Here is a 14,010-nt window from a genome sequence, read left to right as displayed (position 1 = left end):
CTAATCAGAATCCACAGTGCATGATGGAAGATTCTGAAATTCAATCTAAAATTTCCTATGTGCCAGAATTCCCACAGACATGAGAGTAGAATAATTCATCTAGAACCAAACAGAAATCCCCTATAGACCCATTTATTTTCCCAGAGTCCTTGGAGGAGCCCTACCCAAGCTATGATCCAGGCTGAGGTTTGAGTAACCCCGTGAGCCTGGAGGCCTTCACAATGCTGCAGGACCCTGGTGGCCAAATCAGGGCATGAGTCCAGGTAGCCACACCCAAGTTAGCAGGCTTCCAGAAACATGATAGCACCTCTCAATTTCCTTTACCAATGGGAAGAGGGACTCCAGTGAAGAAAGTTTCCAAGCCATTTCTCTTTTGCTTCCAGTTGGATGTGGTTTCAGATCCTTTCTTTGATCTGCTTTGCCTAATTATCAGGGAGGACTATGCAGTTAAAACTAGGTAACAAAGCAACTCTGTGAAAATGAGGTTGAAATGTTAACCCCTTGGTTCTCAGGTTCCACAGCTTAGGACAGAGTGCAGTCTGGCTCACACTTTCCCTGGAGGTTGTGGTAAATATTTCTATTAAAAAAGGGAAGAGGGGATCCCTGGGTGGCGCAGCGGTTTGGCGCCTGCCTTTGGCCCAGGGCGCGATCCTGGAGACCCGGGATCGAATCCCACGTCAGGCTCCCGGTGCATGGAGCCTGCTTCTCCCTCTGCCTGTGTCTCTGCCTCTCTCTCTCTCTCTCTCATAAAAAAAAAAAAAAAAAAAGGGAAGAAACCTTGGCTCTCTTTCCTTTCACCTCCTTCCAAGCTATAAGCAGAGTTACAGTATGAACAATGGGATTATTAGCAAGATTTATGAAGCATGAACCATAGTCAGAATTACCCAGAGCTGCCTACAACTCACCTTACAACCTTTTAATTCTACTTCACTGTTGCCAAGGATTTGCCTTTCTTGACTAAAGCTACTAAAATTGTGCTTATTTTTAGAAGCCAATTATTAAGTCAATGGTGCTTTTGTGAAGGTTTTCTATAAAAGAGACAAATACCTTATAAAAAAAAAAAGAGAGAGAGAGAGAGAGAGAGAGAGAGAGAGAGAGCTCAAAAGCTTTTACTCCTGCATGAGAACCATCCACTCTGAATCCTCAGTTCTCTGGTTGCTCAGCTACCACCTGAGCAGGAATCTACTTCCCCCAAGGCAGGAGCATTCCTATGCTGATCAGGGGGCATCCGTTTACCCCTTGGGTCTCAAAAATTCAGACTGGGCAGAGCAAGCACAGCTTATCTCTAGCAAAAGTCAGCCCCTGGCTGAGTCCTTTAGAAGATGGGGCCCAATGGTTGTCAGTGACACAAATTCCTTTAAAATGCATCTAAGAAATGATGTGAGCAAGGGATAAATGGGGGATACATGGTAAAGCACATATCGCAAAACAATAAACTGCAGAATCTGAGTGGTAGGTTTATAGGGTATGTTACACAATCCCTTCACACCTTGCTGTGTGTTTGAAATTGTCTTAGTAAAGTATTGGGGGGAAATGTTAGTGACAAAGAACACACAGAGCTTGTGACATAGGCAAAACCAAAGAATCTATAAAGTTGGGATGTGGCTGAGGAACAAAGCTCTACATGACAACACTTCTGAAATGTGGAAGCTGAGACAAAACAGAAATTCCCTAAAAGAGAAGTGGCCACCAGCAATCAGAGGGTTTTCTTGTCAGAGGAGGCCAGGACAGGAGCTCTCCTGCAGGAAAGGCCTACTCAGAGACCAAGAAGGGGTGAGAGGGCCTAGGGCTACAGCAGAAAACTACTGTGGAGCGTGGCCACTTGGACTCTAGGCCACAACAGCTTCACTACAGGGTCCTGCCTTTGGTAGCTCTGAGCCTCCCACCAGTACTAACAGACTATTCCAGCTCTTCTCAGGGCCTGTGGATACCTAGGAACACAAGATCCTATTGCTGACTCCAAGGCCTAACTCTCTCCCACTGAGCCCCAGGCCTGACCACATCCTCTGCATCTTGGCCTCCTTCAGTCAGCCACTCAATATCTATCACCCAACAGGTGCCAGACACTGTGCTTGGTCCTCAATAGGTTTTGACCCTCCCAGCTTCTGAAAGCCAGTTTTCTAGGCTCAGGATCCCCAGGCTAACTCCAAAGGTTTCTTCTCCTTCAGAGACTAAAGTGGGAGGACCCTACCCTGCCCACAGAGTCAAATCCACAGGAGGAAAACTGACCTGCAGATACTGGAAATGGGCAGAGAGAATGGGAAACCAACCCTTGTCCTGTCCTGAGTCACCTCGTCCTCCTGAAGGGAAAGGTAGGGTGGGTAGGACAGAGCAAGAGGCACAAAGGTTATGCACGGTTTCTATGAATCCAAAGGGAATAAAGGATTCCAGAATGAGCAAGCCTCACTTCAGGTCCATTTAAGACAAATAAAAAGACTGAACTCCACATGGCAAGAGGCAACATACAGCTAACAAAATAGCTTCCAGCAAGTTCTAAATAAACGAAAAGACCACTGACTATCAATGTTTGGGGCCTAATCCTAACCTCTGAAGCAAGCACCCTGGAGTTCAACCATGCACATCCTACAAATAGCATTCTGGTTCCTCTCACAAAGGGGAGGATGCTGAGTGACAAAGAACTTGGAGGTAATTCAGGAAGAGTCTCTGATGGATCAGAAGCCAGCAGGCATGGGATGACACAGAGATGATGCTCAAAAGCCCTTCTGACCAAACTGACACTCCTCATCTAAGAAGGCCCTAGGACACAGCCATCCAGCTGTGAACACCTCTGAGGAACAAAGAGGGCACTCTCAGTGTCTCCATCCCCCAGCAGCTAACGTGGAACCCTTCACATAACAAGCACTACAAATAAGTGTCTGTGAAGGTGAACCCATGCTAACTAATGTAAACCCTGACTGGTTAAAAGTGCCAAAAAAACACAAAGACACAGGGTTTTAGCAGGGGGAGGGCCCCTAGAGAAGATCTGGTCCAAACATATCTCTGCATGGATGAGAAAAGTCTGAGAGAGCATGACATTTAAAGAAAGCAGACCTGGGAGAGAGCATGACATTTAAAGAAAGCAGACCTGGTTAGAGACATTAATTAGAACTGAGTTCTGATACTTACTGGTTCTGTAACTCAGACTTGTTACAAAGCCCGAGGCCCTGCTCCCTCCATCCACCACCTTGGGGAGGGTAGTCAACTTCTATACCATGGAAATGACTCACCAAGAGGTGGAAAATGGGAAAACTAGTTACTATTATGTCTAGCCATGCCACCACCCACCTTCAATTATTTGCAACACCTAAGAGGAAAAAGACTACTCTGGCCTTTCTTGTCACGGGTTTATCACTACCTCCAGCCTCTTCCCCTTCTACTTTGCAAGGACCTCTACCACCAGTTACTCATCTTCATCCAAAACTCTGGGCTAGAGCTAAAAAACCAACCATCAACAGCACAAAGAGCCCAAGAAACCCAAAGCATAAGAAGCAGCCCCCTCCCCCTGCACTGCACACCACACCAAAGGGAGGTGAAGACCCAAGGGGAACATATCAGCACCCCAAGCCTGGGTGAGGACCAAACCAGAAATGTTCATGTGCTTTCCAGAGGCTGCTTCATTCCCATTTAAGCAAGAAGAACAAGAGCTTTCTCAATAACGTTCAGGAGCACAGAAGACATTTCAGATTCTACATTCCATTTGACACCACACAAGCCAGCAGATGCCTGCAACAGTGTGCACGGCACTTCCTCACTTCCATGTTAACATGGAGAGAAGTTCAAAATCCTGGGGCACCAGCAAGGGACAAACCTCCTGATGTGGGGGGTTGCGTGGGGTAGGTTCTCCTGGAGTTCATTAAGACCAGGCACCGAGGCTCTCCCCCCAGAGATCAGGGCAGGTCCAGGGTCAGAAAGGAAGTAGAGCTGAGGCAGGATACTCTACCCGGCCAAGGAGAAAGCCCAGCCACCGTAAGGGCACAAACTCAGTCATGTCAGCCCTTGTATCTGAGCTGTCAACTCTAGTGGAAACAAAGCAAACACTACCGTTCACAGAAGACAGGCCTGGAGTCAGTGCACCGAGACTTACTCTGTTATTTTCATTAATCCTCAGGATTAATCTACAATGAGGGAGGTCTAGTCATGGCCATCTTACAAACAAGGAAACAGAATCAGAAAGAGAAAGAGACTTGCCCCAGGTACTTATGAGAAGGAGACAATCTGTAAACAAATCATTATTGAGCACCTGCTGTGTGCCAGGGCTATTTTGGGCTTTGGAGACACAGTGGCAAACAAAACAATGTCTACTTGGATTTTTGTGGAGAAGGGAGATATGAATAAACATCTCGGATTCCAAAGTCCCCTGCTGCCTAATGGGGACAGGAAAAAAATAGCGATCACGAAGCCAGCCTCTCTCTCTGAAATTCTGCACCAAGGATGGAAACAGAGCCCCAGTCGCTATCCAGTGGATTCAAGAAAGGACGTGCACTGCGGTCTGACAGTCTTCATGTAAATCCTACCAATTCCACTTAGTAGCTGCATGACCTTGGGCAAGTCATTTCTCTGAGCCTCGGCCTTCTCATTTGTGAAATGCAGATTATCTAACCATCCAATGAGGTTGTTGAGAAAATGCAATAGAATATTAATCTGCATTGGGCAGAACATGATATGATATACACCCAAGAAATTAATCAGTGTAAGTACTGCAAGCATTATTATTGTTGTGGACACGGTTACTATTACTGTCAGGTACTGGGAAGAGGAAGAAGGGGCTCCAGGCAGCTAATGGTACAAAGACTGGCGGCTCACATCCACACAATTAGCCCATAAATGCCCCCTTACTTGCCTTCTCTGATGTGCATCAGGTGGCATTACTTCTCTGCACACCCAAAGCAGAGACTATCCCTAAATCAGATTATAGACTGAGGACAGGGATGTCTCATCTCCATCATCTCCAGAACTGGGTACCTAGCATACAACAGTGCACATAATAAATGGATTTAAACTGTATTAACCAGATTTCACTCTTATCAAACCCTTGGGGTCAAGAAAGTTGAGAGATGGTCTCTCAGCACACCCTGCAGGGATCTATGGTTGCTGCCACCTCTCTTTGAAGACAGGAAGGGACCAAGGAAAGAGGCCTATTATCTTTTGGTTATTCCAGGTTCTATAGACAGTCTTCCCAGAGGCCCAAGACAGTGATGTGGATCTGGAGCTGGGCTGGGGAGTGGACAGTGTGGGCAGCTGGTTGCTTCCCAAATCAAAGATGACACCAGAGTCATCCAACTCCCAGGCCATTCCTGCAGAGGCTGACAGGTTGCCACATACCATGTGCTCCATGCAGATACTGATCTCGCCATCGCTGTAGAATGCACCATAGAAGCCCACGATGTACGGGGAGTTGCACTCATGTAGAACCTGTAGCTCCCTTATGATCTGGTTCCGGATTGCAGGTTTGATCTCCAGGTGAATTAGCTGGGGAAAGAGAGGTGGGAGGAAGAGAGGCTTTAAAAATATATGGATGAATGGAAAGAAGCTTTCTTAAATGCTTACGCTCTTAAAGGTAGGAAGAGAGAAAACAGATAAGTTTTAACTACCAAGTTTTTGCCCAAAGCACTCAGTGCCAACTAACCAAGGCAAGTATGGGTTCTGAAGGAGCTGTAACGAGGGGAGAGTGGCTATGCCTCTGCTCCTAGGAGCCAAGACTGGGGGGGGGGGGGGGGGCCCTCACACCTCCTGAGAACAAAGCTGAATGGAGAGTTTCCTCCAAAAGAAGCAGTGAAGCTGAGAGATGAGGGAAAAGTAGCCTTGAGAACCTGGCTGATACTTGAGGGCTATGGGAGTAGAAGGGTATGAGAAACTAAGTATGTGACCTAGGCTGCCCAGGAGATTTCCCCTTGACCTCTGGAGCCCGAGGTGGTTAAGAGTCAGCCAGGGCCTCAGGTCCACCTTATGTCCCCCTCATGTTGTCCCTGGCTTCATCCAGAGACAGGCGACAGACACATCAGGCATATGAAATGGTTACTAAATAATAGTAAGCTGCTAGAAGGGGTCACAGACAAGGAGTGGCAGAGAACCTGGAAGCCATGGTTATTGGTGTGGGCTGAAGCTGCTAGTGAGAGCCAGACAGGAGGCGAGCCATAAAGAGGGGCACTATTCAAGAGGATGGAAGGAGTGGCCCAAGCAAACATATGCAGTCAGGATTAAACATAGTATGCTGGAAAACATGGAAGAGCCCAGCCTTGCCAGAGCAGGGGCCGTTTTCAGAAAGAGGAGGACCATGGCTCCACAGGAAGTCCAGCTCCAACACTGCTGACCACGGCGGGGAGCTGAGATGTTACACTGCAGGGAGCTGCAGAGGAAGCATCTACAGGGTTGGACCTTGGGCAAACAACCTGATAGGTCGGTGCATTGCTGGAGCTAGCTAAATAAAAGCAGCTTCTCCTGCATGGGATAATGGCAAATAGGCACCCCTGCATTCTTTCTAGAGCACGCACAAAGCTAAGGAAGGTCACTTGCCGTTATTTACCAGTCTGGGGGTGGGGATAAATACACTAACACATCATCAGTATGTTTATCCTATAATCTGATAGATAACAGGAGCTCAAAATTCCAACAGCACAAAAAGGTACTGAATGAAAAGTCAGTCTTCCTCCCACTGGCCCCAGATCTTCCAAGAGATAATCCAATTACCCATTCACCAAGTCAAATCCCATTCAGCCCCCCGCCCTTTTTTTTTGAGTGGCCTCACCTTTCTGGCCATGACTAGGCCGGACGGCTTGTGGGAGACCTTGAACACCACGCCACCGTTACCAGCACCCAGCTCACTGATCTTCTCGAAGTCATCATCCTTCAGTTCCCCGACCTTCTGCTTCTGGGTGAGAAAGGCCTCAAGGCGCTTCCGCTGCTGCTCATCAAGCTCCAGCTCCTCCAGCTTCTTCTGCAAGGCCTCCAGGTTAGTCCTGTACCAAAGGGGGGAGCACGAGTCAGAACTGCCATCAGAGAGGTCCCTCCTAGAGGAGCACTTATATGGTGGAGATTTCCAGCTCCCAGGCCGGATAGGAGAATGGATGCAGGGGTTCTGGGGGACAGTTCCATGTGCAGTGGCCCTGCCTCTGCTCCCTTCAATGCACCACCAGACATCCCTCCCCTCTGACACCCTTCTCTCGAAGCCTCGGTTTCCTTATTTGTCAAATGAGGGAATTAGGTCTCTTCACTATGCTGAAAGTCTACAGAAGGAACCAAAGAATCTGCTAAAATCCAGAACGAGCCACTTTCATTTGCCTTAAAATCCCAGTTCCCAAAGCCCCACTGGTATTGGATTTATTAAGTTAACATCATACACAAAATCAAATCTATGCCCTAAAACCACTAAACTGAAATCAAGTCAAACCATCAAAATAGGCTCTAAGCTGAATGGCAACAGCAAACACTCTCCTCTGACCTGTAATCAGGTCAGGGGATAGGTTCATCAAAATAAAGCAAGGAATCCTAAAATATATATACCTAAAATTTTAATTTTTGTATCACATATATAAATGTGCATTCATTCATCCACCTTCTAATGTAGGTAGGGGAAGACCTCACTTTGAGTAAAGATCCATTGGTAAGAGCCCCACATCATCTTCCTTACATGAACCAGAACATGATCTGTTGTCCATCATTTCCAATGCTCAATTCATTAAAGTGGAGTAAAAATATAGACAAAGAATAATATCAAAATAAAATTGTAAGAGTTTTAGGTTTCCCCCCAATCTTAACGCCCATCTAATTTGACAGTAATGTTTTAGTGAGCTGGACTTATTGAATCTTTCCATGGCTTCTAATTAGTGTTCAAAGTGTGTGTGTGTGGGGGGGGGGGGGGGACAGGGACGACCCACTGCATTTGCAGGCTTATTTTACCAGTTTATCTGATATTTAAGTACATGACTTAATTACAATACCAGTCACATCCGTACAAATGACTTTGGGAACAAACTAGTTCTTAGTAAGCACATAATTCAGCCAGTGGGTGCTGAGGCGAGTGGGCAGGGCAGAGAGCAGCCTGCAAGCTGTGCATTTAGCACGCTTGTGGGCAGCACTGAGGTTTTCAGAGAATGGAAAAGCATTCGTTATTCCTGGGAGTTCATTAAGGGGACAATGATAAAGAGAGCTTCCACTGTGTTTCATGTGATTTTAGTCCTAGTCTAAACAAACAACATGGGTGACAAGACAGGGCATCATTACACATCAGAAGGCTGGTGCCCACCCCTTAACATACACCCCATTACTGAGCTTGAAGTAAGCATCACCTTCCACTTTTCATTTACCCTCTATTCCAACTCTCAAGAAGGCAAGGAGATCCAGACCTACTGCCTCCCCAGTCTATGGAAAGACCCAACATACCTTACAAATAACAGTACAGGGGCCACAGAGGACACCAGGCTATTTTTACCAAGTGACCTCACTGGGTAGCTCTCAGGGAAGGAAGGTTGTTGCACCTTCATATTCGGACCTATGGACCGAATATGTCTCCCTAAAATTCATATGTTGAAGCCCTGACCCCAAATGTAACTATGTTCAGAGACAGGACTTTGAGGAGGTAATTAAGGTTAATTAAGGTCATATGAGTCCTAATCAGATAGGACTGAAGGCCATAAGAAGAAAGGTGGCCTCCGCTGCCTCTGGACACACACCAAAGGCAACCATGTGAGGACACCAAAAGAAGGTAGCTGTCTGCAGACCAGGAAGAGAGGCCTCACCAGAACCCAACCATGACAGCACTGTCATCTTGGTCTTCAAGTCTCAGGACCACGGGAAAATAAATTTCTGTTGTTTAAGCCAACCAGTCTATGACATTTCATTCTGCAGCCCAGACTAAGACAGCTGGTAATATTCTCATTCTGCTGAAAGGCTCAACTAAGTCTCACAACTGCCCCAGTCTCTCAGAGGTAGGGACCCAGAATGAGCATGGCTGGGAGGCCACAACACACACCTTCAGGTTTCCGGACTCTCAGGTCACTCCACAAAGAACTCATCAATGACAAAGTTTGGAGACACCTGTCAAATGCAGACAGACTCCACAGCTAAAATTTCAATGAAGTTACAGCTGCCCTGTAGGCCTCAGCTGTCCAACTAGAAACACACCCTCCAAAGGCTTGGGTCAAACCTGCACACACACTGAGCAGGTATGAGGGAGAGGGGAGGACTGAATGGAAGGAAATCACTCTCCTCACAACACTGTGTACTGTTTCGTACTTGCTTTTTTTTTTTTTTTTTTTTAAGGATTTTATTTATTTATTCATGAGACACACACACAGAGAGGCAGAGACACAGGCAGAGGGAGAAGCAGGCTCCATGCAGGGAGCCCAACATGGGACGCATCCCGGGTCTCCAGGATCACACCCTGGGCCGAAGGCAGGCGCTGAACCGCTGAGCCACCTGGGCTGCGCTGTTTCATACTTGCTAATGCATTTAATCCACAGCAGAGAGCAAACCCAAGCACAAACAGGTGAAGTGACTTGTCCAAGGTCACACAGCTAGTAAGCAACAGAGCAAAGACTGAAACCAGGGCAGAGAGAATCTCTAACCTCTACTATCTCTTCAAAAAGTTCAATACTTTTAAGAGAATCAACTTGCAGACATGCATAAGATCCCAGTGTGGGGCATTTTCCATACCAGGGCTCCATCATACACGAAGATGGTGACCTACATAGAGCCCTCTGTGCCAGATGCAATCCTGCCTGCCCTGCACATCAAGCTGAACACTGCCTTGCAAGTAATGCTGGCCACAAGAAACCCCATCCATCTAGCAAAGAAAAAGAGGAAATTCTAACTCTGCTCATTTTCCTTGACTCTCTGTAAAATAAGTAATTATCCTACCTTCAGGAAGAAAAACTATATCTAGGCTTCCTCCCTCCTCGACCTTTTATGCTCACCAGTCTCACCGCCCACAGCACCGACTAAGGGACTTGACTTGCTCCTGGTGTGTGCTTTCAGAAGGCTGTGCCACAGGACACAGCAAAGACTGTACGCTATGGTGGCATGACTTCCCTGATGACTCTGCGTGGAACAGCACTGCCATGCTAACAAGTCATTTGTCATCAGGAATCCCAGTTTCTTACCCTAAAGTAGTCAACAACCAGCTGTGCGGCCACAGACTGACTACTCATTAACTTTGACACATCTCCATTTTCTCTTCTGTCAAAGAGAGTCACAAGTCCGTGCTTCTTCTACCAGGGGAGGACCAAAACAGAAAACTAATGGGAAGGAACAACGGCATTTGGACACACTTCCACACTAGTGTTAGGGCAAGTGTGGGTGAGGAGCTGCCAAGGCAGCAACAGTGGCATCCAGAAGCTACTGTCTTTCCTTCAACAATTCCTAAAACCCTTGAAAAGTTTCTTAAGAATTACTGCAGTGAATGAAAGACAAAGGATTTTATCTGAAGGTGAAAGGAAAATCCCGGCATCTAAATGGCTTTCAGTACTCATTAAAAATAAATCAATCGGGGATCCCTAGATGGTTCAGCAGTTTAGCTCTTGCCTTCGGGCCCAGGGCATGATCCTGGAGACCCGGGATTGAGTCCCAGGTCAGGCTCCCTGAGTGGAGCCTGCTTCTCTCTCTCTGCCTCTCTCTCTGTATCTCTCATGAATAAATAAATAAAATCCTTAAAATAAATAAAAAGATAAAAATAAATCAATCAATAAACATAGCACTGTTTAGTACTGCTTCCTCCGGGACAGGGAGTCAATCAAGTTCAACAAGGCTCATTCGTGGGATGCCTGGGTGGCTCAGAGGTTGAGCATCTGCCTTTGGCTCAGGGCTTGAGCCTAGATTCCCAGGATTGAGTCCCGCATTGGGCCCTTTGCAGGGAGCCTACTTCTCCCTCTGCTTCTCTGTGTCTCTCATGAATAAATAAATAAAATCTTAAAAAAAAAAAAAAAACAACAAGGCTCATTCCTGCCCTACCCCACCCCAAGCTGAAATGCTTCCAACAAAGGAAAGAGGAAGAGAGGGGCCTGTCTTCCTTCAACCACACCACAAGTCTCCAAATCTCAGAGGACCAGAATCTGTGTCCTGCCCAGTCTTTGGCTTTAACTGAAATCAGCAAAATCAGGACTATGGATTGAGAAAGGACACCGGAGGGATCCCTGGGTGGTGTAGTGGTTTGGCGCCTGCCTTTGGCCCAGGGCGCGATCCTGGAGACCCGGGATCGAATCCCACGTCGGGCTCCCGGTGCATGGAGCCTGCTTCTCCCTCTGCCTGTGTCTCTGCCTCTCTCTCTCTCTCTCTCTCTCACTGTGTGCCTATCGTAAATAAATAAAAAAATTTAAAAAAATTTTTTAAAAACCCTAAAACTTTAAAAAAAAAAAAAAAAAAAAAAAGAGAAAGGACACCGGAGCCCAGAACAATAAATATCTGACATACACACACAGCCCTCTCCAGGGACCAGCTGTAAAGTCTGACTCCCATCACCCTCATGCACCACAGCAGAAAGAAAATAACCCATGGCAACATGAATTCTGCACCGTGGCTGTCTTATAGTAAACACAAGTTCATCGAGATACAAGATTATAGGTTTGAAACAGGAATGTAGAGAAGAGCAAGGAATGTGGAGAAAAACAAGGGTTGTCATTTGTATTCTGAACACACCAAGAAGGCACAATGTAGTGGGTGGAGAAAGGATGATCCTATGGGCAAGAACATCTCCTTCCCTCTCCCTCATCCCACCCATCCACTAAGCCTAACTGCAGTACCACAGCTGGAATCTTGCATTTGTGGCTCGGTGGTTTAAGTCAGGAAGCAGTATAAAACGTGGCATGGGAGGGACCTTAAAAACCACCTGATCCAATCCACTTTACAGGTAAGGTCACAGAGGTCCAGAGAGTACAAAGTCACAAAGCTCACTGGCAGCAGGTTTCCTAAATCCTAGAACAGAGCTCTCTTCAAGGCCGTACACTGCCATCTCCAGCCCTGATGGACCCTGAAATGGGAAGCTGACCTAAAGGAATGATTTAAGGAGAAGGGAGGTGACGTCTAGACAAAGGAATGGAGTCTTCAAACAGCCACACACCAAACAGAAATGGGACACAGTAATGTAAACACCAGCCAGGGGTCTGTCACCAACCTGAGCCTTGCTCTAGCCTTCCTGCCAGGAAGGAGCAAAGAGGGAATGTGATGACATTCAGTAACTGTGCTGGAGGAAAGAAAGGGTTCCAGTGCAGGCAGGCGGGTATCCTCAGAGAGTATAGTGAGTTGGGAAGTTCTCTCTCCCCTGTGGCATTTGGCAGTTGGAAGGCTACTGGGACAGAGAAGGAAGAGGGAAGGTAAAGGACCCAAGCTAAGGGCAAATAACAGCATGGGACTTATTGCAATCCCTCAATCCTCACCCCATACCAGTCCCATCTGTCAGATCCTAGGCAAGCTCCCACCCTTTCTGGTATTCAGTTTCCACACCCATTTTTTACCAAAAGAAAAAAGTACATGGGGAGGAGGAGAGAAGGGAGGGGAGAGTTGTCTAAGTGTCTCTGAGATCCAAGCCTGTCAATGTGACAACCAGCTGAGGAAATACAGAGTAAGACAGAATGTGTGCTTGGGTTGAAAAGCTAAAGATCTTCAAAAGGAAAATATGAGAAGAGGGAAGATTGGCTTTACGATTCTCTACAGAGTCAAACCATGGACAGGGCATAGAGTGTGGGAGTAACAAAGAGTATAAGAGAGGGGGGCACCTGGATGGCTCAGTTAAATGTCTGCCTTCTACTCAGGTCATGATCTTGGGGTCCTGGGATCGAGCCCTGCGTCGAGCTTACTGGTGTCTCCTTCTCCCTCTGTCCCTCCCCTGCTCATGCATATGCGCACTGTCTCTCCCTCTCTCTCAAATAAAATCTTTAAAAAAAAATAAAAACAAAACAAAACAACAAAGAGGAGAGGAAAGAATGGGCCTGAAAGAGGAAGACAGAGCTAACCAATTCCAGACTCCATCCTAAGTTAGCCCATCGGTGTAAGGGAGTGCAGTTTAGGCCAGCCCCAAACAACAAAGTGGAGAAGGGGCTCTATACCTTTACCCCTCAGCCCCACAGGCCACTCTGGGAAGGGCTGCTCAACTAACTAGGCAATAAAATTCTAGGATTATATAAGAAGCCAGATGGAACAACAAAGTATATGTTCTTCTGCATCTATGTCAAATTCAAAAAAAGGTAAAACTAATCTTTGCAGTTATAAGGTAGAAAAGTGAACATGCTTTAGGGTGGGGGCAGTAACTAGAAGGGGACATGTGATGGTTAATTTTATGTGTCAGCTTGGCAGGGCCACAATGCTAAGTTATTTGGTCAAACTTTATTTAAAATGTTTCCATGGAAGTGAGGTTTGTGGAAGGGGTGTGATAAGAATAACATTCAAATTGGTGAATTTGAGTAAAGGAGAATACTCCCCATAATGGGAGTGGGACTCATCCAGTCAGTATAAGACCTTAATAGCACAAAGACTGACCTCCCCAAAGAAGGAAGCCTGCCTTCGGATTTCAACTGCAAATCTTGCATAGGTCTCCAGCAAGCCAGGCTACCCTGCAGACTGTGGATTTCCCAGGCTTCCATAACCACATAGGCCAATTACTTAAAAAGTTCTAGTAGGGTGTCTTCTCTCTCTTTCTCTATCTCTTCCTCTCTATATATACCTATAACTTGGATGCTGTGATCCGATTTCTTTTTATTCCTTTCCTCCTGTCTCAGTTTGGATACCACCCACCACCCCCCAGTTTAGATAATTTCTATTAACCTATCTTCAGGGTAACTGATTCTTTCCTCAGTTCCCTACAGTCTGCTGACAGACCTGTTGACCTCTGAGATCATGTTTTCAAAATTTTCTAGCACTTTCACTTGAATTTATTTTTAGTTTCTATCTCTTCTGAAATTCATCTGTTCATGCATGTTGTCCATAATCATAGGTTATTTTAAAGCCTCTGTCCATTAATTCCATCATCTGAGTCGTCTCTGAGTCTAGTTCTATTGATGGCCTTATCTCTTGTAGGTTGTTTCT

The 14,010-nt window shown here is 46.4% G+C and overlaps 1 protein-coding gene across 2 annotated transcripts in view; it reads right to left on the bottom strand.

The window, feature by feature from the left end:
- The window catches only part of MAP2K1 (mitogen-activated protein kinase kinase 1), a 78,359-nt gene that overhangs the window by 33,744 nt on the left and 30,605 nt on the right, over positions 1–14,010 (bottom strand). For both annotated transcript variants that reach the window (XM_072738874.1, XM_072738875.1), the window contains exons 2-3: positions 6,746–6,956; positions 5,323–5,469 (exon numbers count right to left, since the gene is read on the bottom strand). In XM_072738874.1, coding sequence (XP_072594975.1) covers positions 5,323–5,469; positions 6,746–6,956 — 358 coding nt within the window. The remainder of the gene's footprint in view (positions 1–5,322; positions 5,470–6,745; positions 6,957–14,010) is intronic.

Source organism: Vulpes vulpes, chromosome 15 (genome assembly GCF_048418805.1).
Source record: "Vulpes vulpes isolate BD-2025 chromosome 15, VulVul3, whole genome shotgun sequence".
NCBI lineage: Eukaryota > Metazoa > Chordata > Mammalia > Carnivora > Canidae > Vulpes > Vulpes vulpes.
This window is presented reverse-complemented; position numbering and strand designations above follow the sequence as displayed.